This window comes from Muscardinus avellanarius, assembly GCF_963383645.1.
Source record: "Muscardinus avellanarius genome assembly, chromosome: 5".
Lineage (NCBI taxonomy): Eukaryota > Metazoa > Chordata > Mammalia > Rodentia > Gliridae > Muscardinus > Muscardinus avellanarius.
The window spans coordinates 2,008,363-2,021,915 of record NC_137790.1 but is presented as its reverse complement, the minus strand read 5'-3'; the positions used below and the strand labels follow the sequence as shown (position 1 = coordinate 2,021,915).

Sequence of the window (13,553 nt, the reverse complement as noted above, 5' to 3'; positions counted from 1 at the left end):
CTGCAGGGCCTGGCTCGGCAGCGGGAAGCGGAGGGCGCAGAGGAGGGGGGCCGAGGGACCGGCACAGCTCCCAGGCCACACGCCAGCGACCCTCCAGCCCCTCCCTGCCTGCCCATCTTGCCCCAGTTAGTCCACCGAGAGCTCGGGACCCTCACCACTCAATTATTTTGCCTTTAAACAGTTCTGAATCAGTGATACCTGGGCTTTCCCAGGGCACATTCTCTATCCAGGTCGCACCCCCCTCCCCCAGGCTAGCAGGGCGCACTGTGAGGCTGAGTTCCGTCATGCCCGAGAGCCGGCCTGTAGGGTGACCTGGACAGAAGTTCAGTGGAGACTGGAAGCCCACCACGGTACGGGTCCAGGCAGGGCAGACCTGCTGGGGGCTCAAAAGGGCAGAGGGGCTGAGAGGATGGGGTGAGCTGGACGAGGGTGCTTTGGGCAGAGGAGGTAGGGGCAGTAGTGAAGGGGTCAGGTCGGAGGCTGTCCCACCCGAGGTGTGCCAGGCCACGGGACAGGAGGGAAGCCAGCTAGCCACACCTGTTCAAGGCACCTTTGCAGCCCTGCCGTGGTGGAGCAGGGAGGAAATCCTATAGTTACGCGACTCCCCATTTGTTCTCATACAGCTTTATTAAGAGCACTTAGCATCTTGAACGACGAGGGGCAGAGACAGGGCTGTGACCATGCATCTCAGGTGTCCCCTACACCGCTCCTTGCGTTGCACCACGAAGAGCCGGGGCAACCCACAGGCAGACCCGCCTCCACGCGGGGCCTCCAGGCCAGCTCGATGGCCTCACCAGTCTGAAATGCCCTGCACAGAGCGTGGCCTCATCGAGTCATGGCGGACAGCCTGCCTGCCCCTGGCCATGGGTGGGGAGGCCTTCCTACTCCGTTCCCATCGCTGGCTCACTGCCCGTGCAGTGGCCACACAGCCCGCGTGCTCTCTGGTGCAGGGTGCGGCTCCTCAGGGTCGCAGCTGAGGACCCGTCCCGCTCTCCCCACCAGCAGGAGTTGGCGCTTCCCCCTAAGGGCTCGGAAGTCACTCTGTCTCTGTAACGTGGCCACATCCTTGGTTTGAGAGGACATGGGGTGGGCCCAGGGCTGCAGCAGTACCACCGGCTCTGGCATCACGAAGACCTGCAACTTGCCCTTCCCGCTGGCCACACCTGGGCCCCAACTAGTGGGGTGAACACAGCCACAGCCCCTCACTCAGGCTCAGTGTGCCCTTCCCCCACAGCCGCAGGGTCCTTAGACAGACAGAAAAAGACGCAACAAGGAGCATCCTGCCTGGCCCGGCCTTCGCTAGCAGCGTGGTGCTGCTGAAGCCCTGGCAGCTCCAGGGCGTGTCACTCTGGAGGTCTCCCTTGGCAAGAGACATCTACCCCATGGCTGCAGACAGGCAGACACAGTCCTGCATGCTCCCTAGCCCGAGCGAGGACCCTTACCTTGGGAAAGACCGCGGCCGCACCGTCACTCGGGAGGGTCTGCCTCTCCAGCTCAGGCGGAAAGGCTTTATTAGTGAGGGCAGCCACAGCGCTCCCCTTAAGAAGGGCCGGGTGGTGCAGAGCCACCTCCAGGGCACCGTCCCGGTGGGATTGGGTGTCTCCAGCCCTGGGCACAGGAGCCAGGTCTGCCTGGTGTCCTGTCCCTCTTCCCGCCTGGTGTGGCAGAGAGACGGGCTTTCCAGGTGGGGCTGGGGTCCAGGTGAGGGCCCCGCTGGCGGTCACTCTGCGTCCTCCTGCAGCTCCGGCCTGTGCTGCACCTGCAGACGGCTGCCCACTGCCTGCTGGATGGTCTCCAGCCCCTCGGTGTCCAGCTCTCGCAGCAGCAGCAGGATGGCCGTCAGGACGTTCTGGGGGCAGAGAGAGTCGCTGACCTGCGGCCAGGCCCGGGGCATCCTGGCACACGGGGAACAGCCTTGGCGGGGCCCTGCAGGAGCCAACCACGGAGCACGCAGGGAGAATCTAACCCGAGGGAACTCACGGCGTGGACACTGGTGGCCCACCCGCCCTCAGCCTGTGCCTGCGTTTGGATGGGGAGGCCAAGGCCAGAGGCAGAAGGCGCCTGCCTGCACCCCGGAGGGGTGAGGCCACTTCTGCAGAAGGTGAGGAGTGTTTGTCTAGGGGCTGCTGGGCCAGCTGAGGGAGGACCAGAGTGGCTCCCCTGGCTTGGCAGGAGGACCTGCTTCGACCCCTGACCTCCAGCACACCCGAGGCCACTGCAGAGGCCCACCATCAGACCCTGTGGGCCAAGGACCCTGCTGTGCCCTGTGGACGTGCCTCGGTCTTTGGCCCGCTCCCCTGGGCACTGCAGAGGCCCGGGTGTGGGAGGGAGGCCTGCGCCGTAACTGGATGGCCGGGCTCCTCATGACACGGGAGAACGCGCCGACTCGTGTGCAGTGGGAGGCGGAGGGGACCTTGGGGCAGCGGCCTGGGCGCCAGCTGCCCGAGGGGGCAGCAGATCTGAGCTGCTTGTCTTTTCTCTCCCCAGCACAGCAGACCGCAGGCCCTGCATGTGGCCACATCTGTCCACCTTTGGGGCACTCTCCAGATGGTCAGTGGGAGGGGTTGTCGGCTGTCTCTGCAGCTCCCACAAACTGCACACTGGGTGGTCCCCAATGAATGAGTGAACGAAGGCAAGGGTGCCCCACCCTCCCACCGTGGCTCCCCTTGGACAGGGCACCAGTGAGCCCACAGGCAGCTCTGCTCAGGTCCGGCCGGGGGCAGGGAAGGAGCCAGGGGCAGCTGGATGCCATGGTGCAGGTGGCTGGGGGAGCCAGGTCAAGCACGGTCTTGGGGCTGCCACTGACCCGCCCATGGGGCCTTCTTCCTTTTGTCGCCAGCCTGGAGCCCTGGGCTGTAATCTGGTGGGGACAGGGCACTCCTACATCTCTCCACAGGCAGAAGGTCTCTCCGCCAGCACCTCTGCCAACTTTAAGCTAGTCATGGCAACCTCTCTAAGATGTTCTGGAAGCTTCTGATACGCAGGACAACACGGGAGTTCTGCCCACCCCTGGCTCCTGTCTCATGTGCTCCTCCCTTGGCAGGGATCTGGCAGAGGCCACCTCCATACTTGGGGGCTTGGCTGTCCCAGTCCCACCAGGACCCCAGCCCTGCCTTTACGACTCCTGGTTGTGGCCCCTATCGGGCGGCTGGTGACACTCACCCTGTTCTTGTGACTGCTCAGAGTTTCCCTCTGGGAGAGGGGGGGCCGCTGGTCCCCGGCAGAGGGCTTCGGGCCGCGCTGGCCCTGGTCGCTGTGGGTGAGAGGGGTCGGAAGGTGGGTGAGGGCTGAGGCATTGGTCCCTTTGCAAATGATCTGCGGGTTGAATTTACAGCCAGAGGAGACTCGAGTCTTGAGAAGGGCGGCCGGGGAACCTGGGGTGGCGGCCCCTTGCTGCTCCGCCCCCTCAGCAGCCCCCTGCACTGGTCTCCCAACTGTGCCTCTACCCAGGGCCTCAGGGCAGGAGGCTAGGAACGCAAATTCCCCCCCCACGGGGGTCACAGCACCAGAGCTGCCTGTAGCCACCCTCCAGGGAGCTCATGTCCAAATGCACGGCCACAAAGTGGGAGACGGGGCTGACCTGCCACGTGGACCCAGCCCGGAGCCCCACGATGACCTCCAACCTCCCAGTGCCATTTCTACTCGGAAGGGACCCTGGCAAGCAGCACACTGCCCCAGAGGGCAGGGCTTCACCCCGGCCAGAGGCCCTCCTGCTCCCTGGCGCACCCAGCAAGCCGTGCGAATGCTATTGACGACACTGGGGACCTCTCAAGAGAATCGGAGGAGCCCTGGGACGGAGGCCCGCCCTCCAGCCTCACTTGGCGGCCGCCTCCTCCAGGAAGCTCAGCGGGTCCTGGCCAGTCTCGGTGCTGGAGCTGAGTGTGCAGGGCGGCTTGGGGCAGCCGGTGCCGGTGCCCTCTCTGCTGGGGGCAGAGGTGATCTCGTCTCCCTCCATTAGCGCGCGGGTCAGCTCCTCCTCCGTCACAGCTTTGGGGTGAAGGACAGAGAAAGTCAAAGTATCAGAGGCCTCACCCCACACAGCGCGTGGACTGCAGCGCTGGCCTCCGCGCTCCAGCACAGCCTGCTTCTGGTGTGCAGTCAGGCTGCGCCTCCACACCCAACCTGGTGCGTGGGACTTCCGCGACAGTCAAGGACCGCTGTGAATCTCAACCACTGCATCCGCGAGGAGCAAAGGCCCAGTCAAGGCAACTTCTTCCTTGGTGCTGGGGGGACCCAGGGTTGTGCGCACCTGAGCAGGCACCCCAGCCCCTAAGGCAGATCCCGAGAAGAGACAGATTGGTGGGGCGTGGTAGCCACACCAGTAATCCAGCTACTCGGGATGCTGAGGTAGGAGGACTACAAGTTTGAGCCAGTCTCGGCACTTAGTAAGACCATCTCAAAATAAATAAAAAAGGGCTGGGGGTGTAGCTCAGGGGTAAAGGGTATAAAGTAGCCCAAGTCTGATCTTCAGTACTAGTGCCAAAAAAAAAGAACTAATAGCCTGCACCATATTTATCCCAATTCATTCACATTTGACTTAACGCCCCTGAAGTTTATTCATATTAAAATTATTTGGGAGGAAACAATTCCACTGAAAAGAATTAGAAACCTAGAGCCGGGCGTGGTGGCGCATGCTTGTAAACCCAGCATTTGGGAGGCTGAGACAGGAGGATTTTGGTTTGCGGACAGCCTCAGCTACTTAGGCCCTCTGCAACTCAGTGAAACCCTGTTTCAAAATAAAGAATAAAAAATAGGGCTGGGGTGTCGCTCAGAGGTAGAATGTGCCTGGGTTCCATCCCCAGTACCGAAGAAGAAGGAGGAGGAGGAGGAGGAGGAGGAGGAGGAGGAGGAGGAGGAGGAGGAGGAGGAGGAGGAGGAGAAGAAGACGACGACGACGACCAACCAGCACAGTAAGAAGGCCAGGGCTCAGTGAGGAGGGGGGCCTGGCCAGCGAGCTGGAGTGCACACAGAGGCCGCGGCAGGCCATGCGGGCGGCTCAGAGGCCTCGCTCTCAGCAGCCCCGAGGCCAGGCACCCCATCCCCCGGCCCTGCAAACGTCCCTGCCAGTGCGTGGTCAGCGCTCAGCGTTGCTCCTCACAGGAACAGAAGGAGAAAGACTGGACTCTAGTGTACAAACGGCAGGGTTCAGAGACGGGGACCTGGCTGTGACCGGGCGCCTGCCCAGGCTGGGTGACGACGCCCTGAGCGGCCCAGCAGAGGTGAGACTGTGCGGGGAGCAGGCGGGGGGCCGCGCGGACCCCACCTTTGTTGTCCAGCTTCTGCAGGTTGGGCAGGTTCCGCAGCACCGTCATGCGGTAGAGGTGGGGGCTGGCGCCGCAGCACGGGTTCTCGGCCAGCCACAGCACGCGGAGGCGCGGCAGGCCCTTCAGGTAGAAGAGCTCGTCTAGGCTGGGGATGCGGTTCCTCCTCAGGTACAGCTCGCTCAGACGCCGGCAGCAGCTCATGGGCTCCAGGGTCGAGACGCTGTTGACGCTGTGGGACCAGCCCGTTAGTGCTGGCCGGCAGGGTGGCCCTCAATGGTGCGCACCAGAAGGAGGCCCTCCTGGAGGCCCAGCCACCTCCTCTGGTCTTGTAACCAGTCAGCCGAGGCCAGTCAAGCCCCGGGCCAGGAAGGAAGTGTTAGGACGGGGTTCCTTCACCAGGGGCAGGACGCGGCCAGCGCGTCAGTGGGCCGTGCTCCCCCCCGCCTAGCTGAGGACACCAGCCCCCAAGGGACACGGCACAGCCCCGAGGCAGGCAGCGGCCAGAACTGCCAAAAAATATACAGGAGCTCTGTGCCCCTCAGAACCCAGCACTGGACTTCCAAAGCCCCACATTCAAAAGAAACAAAGGCTCAGGCGTCATCTTCATTCCGTGAAAATCATCATCACAAAAACAGAAGAGTTCAGGAGGCTGAGAGCAGACACCCAAGGTCCCCGCCACACCAGGGCCCATCCCCACGGCAGCAGATGGGGCCTTCGCACACGGGTGCTCAGCCCATGGTGGCCCAGCGGCCTCCAGTCTTGGGGAGCCAGGGGCCTGGCCTGACATGCTGCCCTACCCACGGTGCTCCTTCCTGCAGGGCTGCCCTATGGGAGGGTGCCGGTGCCAACACCACAGTGCACCCCTGCGTCTGGCAGGCAGTGGGGAGCCATACACATCAGCCCCCTCCCAGCTCTCAGTGGGATCTTGGAGGTAACTACACCAAGAAGACAGAAGACACGGACCACGAGGGTCCCCAGGGCAGATGTGGCCACAGCAAGGGCGGGCCAGGCCCGTCCTCAGGTGGCCAGCAAGTGCAGAGGGGATCAGTGCTGGGGCTGGGGGGCAGACACACTCAGGGGATGAGCTCCAGGGAACGGGAGCTGTCGGGAGTGCAGGTAAGACCCTGAGATGAGAGCGTGCAGGAGGAGCGGCAGCAGCCAGGCTTCCTGCCCTGTGAGCGCCCACCAGAAGCCCTCCCAGACTGTGCTGGTTGCCTGGCTGTCTGTCATCACTGGGTCCCACAGGAGGGACGTGCAGCCACCCCCAGGGGCTGGAGCCACACGGCAGTCGGGTACCTGAGCGTGACCACCTCCAGGCTGGGCAGCTCCCGGCAAATGGAAATCTAGGGAGGGGAACACGTGTGGGTCTTCACTGGTGTCCTGAGGCCGCCTCCCGCAGGTCAGGGTGGAATCTGTAGGAGCCCTGTCAATTCCACTGCAGGGGACCCGGGCGTGACCTCAAAAGAACCCAGGGGCATGCTGGGCTGCGTGGCACGCCCCTCACTGGAGGGGAAGCGTGGCTCACTTGTGTGCGCGCACCCTCTATGGAACTCTAGGACAGTGTCACTGCCATCAAACGCCGCCTGCCGGTGCAGAGCCAGGGCCATCACGTTGGGCCACCAAGGACATCAGGTCAGGGGCACCAGGGTGCCTTCTGTCGGGACAGAGGACTTTGCTTCCTGCTCTCCTTGATGTACGAGGCCAGGATGGAAGCCCTTCCTGCCAGCAGAGCCAGGCCAAGGGAGACGGGCTTGGAGCGGGTCTCGGGCCACACGGGCACGCATCACTTCCAGGGGCAGGGCGGCAGTGCTGGGCTTGTGTGAGACCCGCAGCTCCAGCTCCCTACGGCTGGTGGTCAGTGCCTGCTGTGGGCGTGGGGGGGGGCCCAATGGCCAAGGGAGGCACACAGAGCTCCCATGACGGCGTGTCTCCTTAGAGGGAAGCATCCTCTCCCAGGACTCCGCTCAGAGGAGACTGAGCAGGACCAGCAGGTGACATGGGACGGGCCCCATGGCCACGGCTTTGCCACCTTAGCAGTCCTCCCGTGAAGAGGCGACAGCTTTTGGGATTGGGACCATGTGGAGAGGACCAAGGCAATACTCACATCCGTGAGATGGCTGCCCCTGGGGAAAGAAAAAACATATGTACCTTAATCTTCTTTAAATGAAGAATACAATCCCCCCAAATCCCAAAAGCTAATGACCGCTCGCCTTAAGAGTCTACTATTTAATGATACAATAAAAAAGAAAGGTTACTCAGATAACTGGAGAAGGTGTTCAGAATGGTTAGCTGACTTCAACAAAGCCGTACATTTAATGCGGGTTTTCAGGCTACGGAGCAACAGAGTGCGCCCTTGTAAGGCGGAGATTTCCTCATTCAGTGTGAGGAGCAGATGATCCATTCCCTCACTGACGTAACGAGGGAGGCTTCAAGAGAGGCCATGTTCTAAACGTGGAACTTAAGAAGCAGACTTTACGGCCGTAGGGGCCGTTGTTCTCCCTGCACAGAGAAAGCACTGACCGCCCCGGCCACACAAACAAAGGCATTGCTGGAAGCCAGGGGGAGGCGGCTGTGCCCAGAGCAGCAGAGGGCACAGGGTGGAGAGCAAGGCTTTGCACAAACACAGCAGGCCCAGTCCCTCCAGATGGCTCGCGCAGCCACAGGGAGCGGGCCGCTCTTGCTGAGACCCTGGTGGCCGTGCTGGCCTAGGCTCCCCGGGCTACAGGGACACCAGTGGCTCTTTCAGCCTCAAAGCATGCTCCGGCCTTCCCTGGCCCTGCAAGACCCGGCCACCTGTCTTTGAGTCTACATCAGCCGCGCTGCGCCTGTGTCCCTTCCTTGCAGTCACCTTGGACAGGGGCGCCTGGGCAGAGCAGTGCCAGCACCTAGTGATGAGGGTTCACTGAACCACACCTCTGGTCCTCTGTCCCTCTGGAGAGGGCGTTAATCATCTCGGCTCTCCACCTTATGTGCAGACCTGGTGTCTAATGGAGACTTTAAATTTCAGACACATCCACAGAGGGGGCCATCGGTCCCCTCCGCGGGTCGCCGGCCCTCCCCGCCCTGGGGCACGGCGGCCCCAGCCTCACCAGCAGTTGAGCTTCCGCACGTTTTGCAGATCCGAGGCCTTGGCCCGGGACAGGACCATCTTCCGAGTCAACTTCATGGCGGCCTCTTTGCGCACACCCAGGCTTCCCAGGCTACGCTCGAAGGCGGCAGGTCTCCAGGGGGCGGGGCCTGGGTCGTCAGGGGCGGGGCCTGAGAGCCCATTGGCAGCCCTGTGGGAAGGCGGGACCGCGCGGGCGCATTGGGGCCCAGACGTTCGCAGAGCGTGAGGTCCCGCCCCTCCCCCTCGCTCCGCCCCTTGGGCTGCGCATGCGCAGGGTGCCGGGCTCGGCCGCACTCTGAGGTCAGCGTGGTGCGCAGCGGCGCTTGGTGGACGTGGAGGCGTTGTCCCCTCGCTTCTCTGAGCTTTTGCTAAACTCGCGAAATAAGTCCAGGGCTGTGCGCAGGCCGGGCCTCCTCCGCGCGTGTGCGGGAACCGACGCGCCGCGGACACCAGGTGTCCGCCCTGGCCGCGTACTACGCCTGCGCAGGACGCCTGCCCCAAGGGCGTCGGCTCCGGGCGTTTGCATCTACGCCACTCAAGTTTCCTAACCAGGGAGTTTGTCTTTAAAAGTCTTTTAGCCGGGCGTGCTGCTGTGATTTCAGTACTTGGGGAGCTGAAACAGGAGGATCGCAGGCTTGAGATCAGCTTCAGCAAATTAATGAGACCCTTAGCAAAAGTTAAAAAGGACTAGGGCTGTAGCCCAGAAGTAGAAAGCCCCTGACTGAGTTTAATTTCTAGCACCATAAAAATCAGCAGTCTTGCGGGGCGTGGTGGCGCACGCTTTTAATCCCAGCACCAGGGAGGCTGAGACAGGAGGATCGTACAGGTTCGAAGCCAGTCTCAGCTGCTTAGTGAGGCTCTCTAACTTAATGAGACCCTGTTTCCAAATAAAGTATAAAATAGGTCTGGGAGTGTAGCCTAGAGGTAGAAAAGCCCCTGGGTTCAAGCCCCAGTACTACCAAAAAAAAAAAAAAAAAATCACCAGTGTCCCTTTTGCTCCAACTCCCTGGGATATGTCTAGGATGTGCCATAGCACCGGGTGCGATCTCCACTGTTCCCAGGTAAACTCATTTGTTGGGGGGGCCTCCGTTCTTTTGGGCTGATGACTAGTATCCTATGGAAGTCAGGCCTTTGGGATTTCAGACCCATTAGAGGTGACAGACTCCTTGACTGGTCCTGGTTGCAGCCCCTCTTTCCACAGGCGGCTTAGTCTGCCTTAGCAAGGGCTCCTGTTAAGTCATATTGTATCTAACTATCCTGGCGTGCCTTCGCCGAGAACGCCACGTGGTGAGTCACTTAGCCAAGATCCTCCTTACCCTGATGGGGATCCATCCTATCCCTGTGGCAGTTTCCATCCACTGACCCCACTCCGCCCTTTCGCCATGAGCCCTCACTTGTCCTTGTATTTGGAGTTGAGCCCGATCTTTCCTTATTGCAGGAGTCCTGGGTGGCAAGTGTTATCCCCACGGCCGTAACAAGTGTCAGATAATTCTTTTCTTCTTTAACTGAAGTTAAAGATTGCTGTCTCGGGATGTCACGGCACTGTCCCCAGCATCTCCACTAGAGCCGCGCCCCTGCCACTGGTGGCAGGTGTGCCAGTCTGAGGCTTGGCTTTCCTCACAGCGGCCTTGATGCGGGCCCTCCTGCTTGTACCCAGCCCCACACTTACAAAGACGACGCGCGATTCTGAAAGGAGAAAACATTCCCTGGTAACTTAACAACTGCTGTTTTCTGAGTTTCGTCCCCGTTGCTGTGTCTGATTGGATTTTGGGGTGGTGTGAGGGATTTATCCATCAGATTCTAGCCCTGCGTCGCCCAGTGATGTCTGAGTGAGCGGGCCCCAAAGAAGTGGCATGCGGACCTCTTTCAAGTTGTGTTTGGAGAAGGAAGGCTGGCTCGCAGGCAGTGGGATAGGCTGGTCAGGACTCTCAAGTGGACACTGGCTTTAGTGGCTGCCTCTCAGGGTGGGGCCCCAGGTCTTAGGGCAGGAAAAGATGGCTCTCATCTTGGAATCCTATGGCCAGTGCAAGTCAAGGGCGTGGTGGTGGGCTGCAGGTGCGCTGTGGGTTGTGTGGAAGAAGTGTTCAGGGGTCGATGGCTCAAGGCTGGGGATGAGGGAGGAGCTGTGTTCAGGGTGGCATGGGCTGTGGGTCAGTGTGGGATCGGGGCTGCTGAGCCTCCGAGCGGTGTGTTCTGTGTTCTTCACCACCAGGCGGGCAGAGAACACGAGGGCTGAGCTAAGAGACGGAGCAGAGCTTGCCCCGCAAGGGTGGCGGGAGGCTCCCTGCAGGCTCAGGCTGCATGAGCTTGTAGAGGCCTCTGGTCATTCCAGCAAGCGGCCGTGCCAGCAGGGCAGAGATGGCCAAGAGCCGGCTGGAGTTGGCAGCTGCTCCTTACAGCCAAGGGATGGTGCAGAAGTACCCACTTCCATTTGGCAAGGGTAAGGATGTGGCTGTGATGGGGCATTGCGTATTGTAACACATGCCCTCGGGTGAGAGCAGATGGGAGGGGGCTTCAGAGTTGCCCACCATGCTCATCCTGGGCTGGCCTTGATGCACCCCTTCCCCTTCTACCTAGGCAGGTGTGGGTAGTGTCAAAGGACGGTCCACATGGAGGGCAAGCCACGCCAGGTAAGGCTTTGGGGTGGGCCTGCATATTCTACCTTTGTCTGGCTCACTGGCAACACCGCACAAGCATGGCTCTGTCCAGGGCCCTGAACATCCTTCTCAGGGCCTGGTCCCTCCCCTTCCCCTCCCTTACGGTGCCCCGCACCCCAGGTAGGCACCAGGTGTGCATCCTATCTCCCTTAGGTGCAGCAGAAAGAATGCTTTTCCCCACTCTCCCAGCCCAAGTTTGGGGTACCATCTGAGGCACGTGCCACCCTGAACTGGCCGTCCACTGTCCTGACTGCTGGGGGCCCGTGTCACCTGCCCAGCTCTGGAGCTGGGGGGTAGAGAATGACCCCGAGGGGACAGAGATGCTGCATGGTGTGTGGCTGCCATGGGAACCACAGGCCAGCCCCTGCCCGGCCTGGACAGCTCAAACCCTTCCCCATGCTCCTGCAGGTCTCCATGGCACAGACCTTCTTCCAGCTGATCCCTGTCTGGTGGCTGCAAATGACGCGTGGGCATTATTCCTGGGGTGTACGTCCCCTCCCTTGGGGCACCCCGAAGGTGCATTTGCAGCCAGGGGAGCCGGTAGAACCCAGCACCAGGGTGTGGCTTGTGCTGCTGTGGTCTCTGCAGCCATGGGGAGGAGGGTGGGAGGCCGGGTCCCAGGGTGCCACCTAGACATCCTCAGCCCCCTGCCAGCTCAAGCTGACATGCTCCCTGAGCCTGCCCTCTGCCCAAGGAGCTGCTGGCCCAGCTCACGTCCTCCCACCAACCCTTGAGTGATAGAGAGTCGCCAGCCAGGCCTCAGGCCCCCAAGTGGCACAGCCGTAAGGCCCCATGACCGCTGGGGTCGCACCTGTCACAGACATCGACCCCTCCATCCTTCAGCTCTGCCCCGCCCTCTGCAGCCAGTGACCGCGAGGGCCCTGGGAACGCAGGTTCTCTGACCTGGCAGGAGGGCCATGGCCACCACCAGGCCCTGCCCTGATGGCTCCAGCTGGGCCCTGGTATACTTTCCCGTCTCTCTGGGTCCCGGCTCCCTGATCTGAGAATGTGGGATGTCTTAGTCTGTTGCACATAGACTGGCCGCAGAGTGGACATAGACTCCTCACCATCCTGGAGGTTGGAGTCCAAGGTCAAGGAGCGTAGATATGGAGACCTCCTGGGAGGGAGAGAAAGGCTAGCAGCCTGCTTATCTCTAAGCATATCTAAGAGATAAGAGATAAGAGCTTCCAAAGCACAACTAAACATAAGAGATAAGAGGTGGTGTTTCTTATCAGGACATTAATCCATGAGGTCCCTGACCTCCCAGAGGCCCCAGTTCCCAGCACCTTTCCCTGAGGAATGAGTGTTTAAATATATGAGCATGGCCGGGCGTGGTGGCACATACTTGTAATCCCATTGCTTGGGAGGCGGACACAGGCGGATCGCACAGGTTTAAAGCCAGCTGTGCTGGCTTAAAAGACCCTGTTTCCAAATAAAAATATAGAAACTAGGTGTGTCTCGCGATATCACGTGGAGGACAGAAAGGAGAGGAAGCAGAGGGTTCACAGCACAAGCACAGTCCCTAAAGCCCCACCCCAGAGACTGACCTCCGCCCCCCCCCAGGTATCCACACAGTGGACCCTCACAGTGGACTTACCCACTGGTCAGATTATAACCTGACTTAACTACATCAGCTCTGAGCATTAACACACGAGCTCTTCAGAGGATGCTCTATATGCAAACCTGACATGGCCCCATATGGAAAGACACCTGCAGGTGCTCCTCTGCCCTGCCCTGCCCTCCCGCCCTCCCGGCCTCAGGACCCTCCGCCTGCGCCCTTGCTCCTGCGTGGCACTCATGCCAGGGTGTGTCAGATAACCATTTCCCACTAGCTGTGGGTTTTTTCTCGCCACCAGAGCAGGGGGCTTTTATCGTGGGCATTGTGTCTGTGCCATGAAAAACACCAAAAAAACATGGACTCCAGGCGACGCTCCACTGCGGTCAGTATGTGCTGCGTTTGCGTTTTATAGTCACTAAACCTTTATTTTTATGGGGAGGACATTTCATAATGGCCATTGCAGTGGGGTCCTGGCAGACGGAATGCAGCCTTCTTGTATTTTTATGGGGAGGGCATTTCATAATGGCCATCGCAGTGGGTCCTGGCAGATGGAATGCGGCCTTCTTGTACATCATGTGGTTCTTCTCTAGCAGGGGAGGAGACACTCTGGGGCGACGTGGGCACAGACGTGGGCACAGAGACGCTTAGCTCATAACTGCTTCACCTTAAATGACACTCCCGAAGAGGCCCTGGGATACTTGGAAACAAGCCCAGCCCGTCTGCCCGTCAGCAGGTCTACGGCTATGGCTGTCTTATGAAATATTAACTGCCCACAGCATTTTTAGTTAGCGAAGCGGCTCTCGGGCCAGCTCCGAGGGAAGGCGCACGGACAGAGCTGACTTGACAGGTGTACTTCTTTTCCTGTCAGTCAGGACCTAAGTCGCCTCCCTGGGGTGTGACAGGTCCTCCTACAGCCTACTGTCGGCTGGCACCCTAGGGCGCTTCCTAGCTGCTGGTGTGGAGGT

General features: G+C 60.7%; 1 protein-coding gene across 1 annotated transcript; it reads right to left on the bottom strand.

The window, feature by feature from the left end:
- Positions 1-1,720: 1,720 nt before the first annotated feature.
- Positions 1,721-8,430, bottom strand: CFAP410 (cilia and flagella associated protein 410; the record flags this gene model as incomplete). Its single annotated transcript, XM_080695870.1, has 7 exons — positions 1,721-1,873; positions 3,157-3,253; positions 3,819-3,987; positions 5,264-5,493; positions 6,561-6,607; positions 7,369-7,387; positions 8,354-8,430. 7 exons carry the CDS (start codon positions 8,428-8,430, stop codon positions 1,721-1,723), a joined length of 792 nt encoding a protein of 263 aa, XP_080551996.1.
- Positions 8,431-13,553: the final 5,123 nt, after the last annotated feature.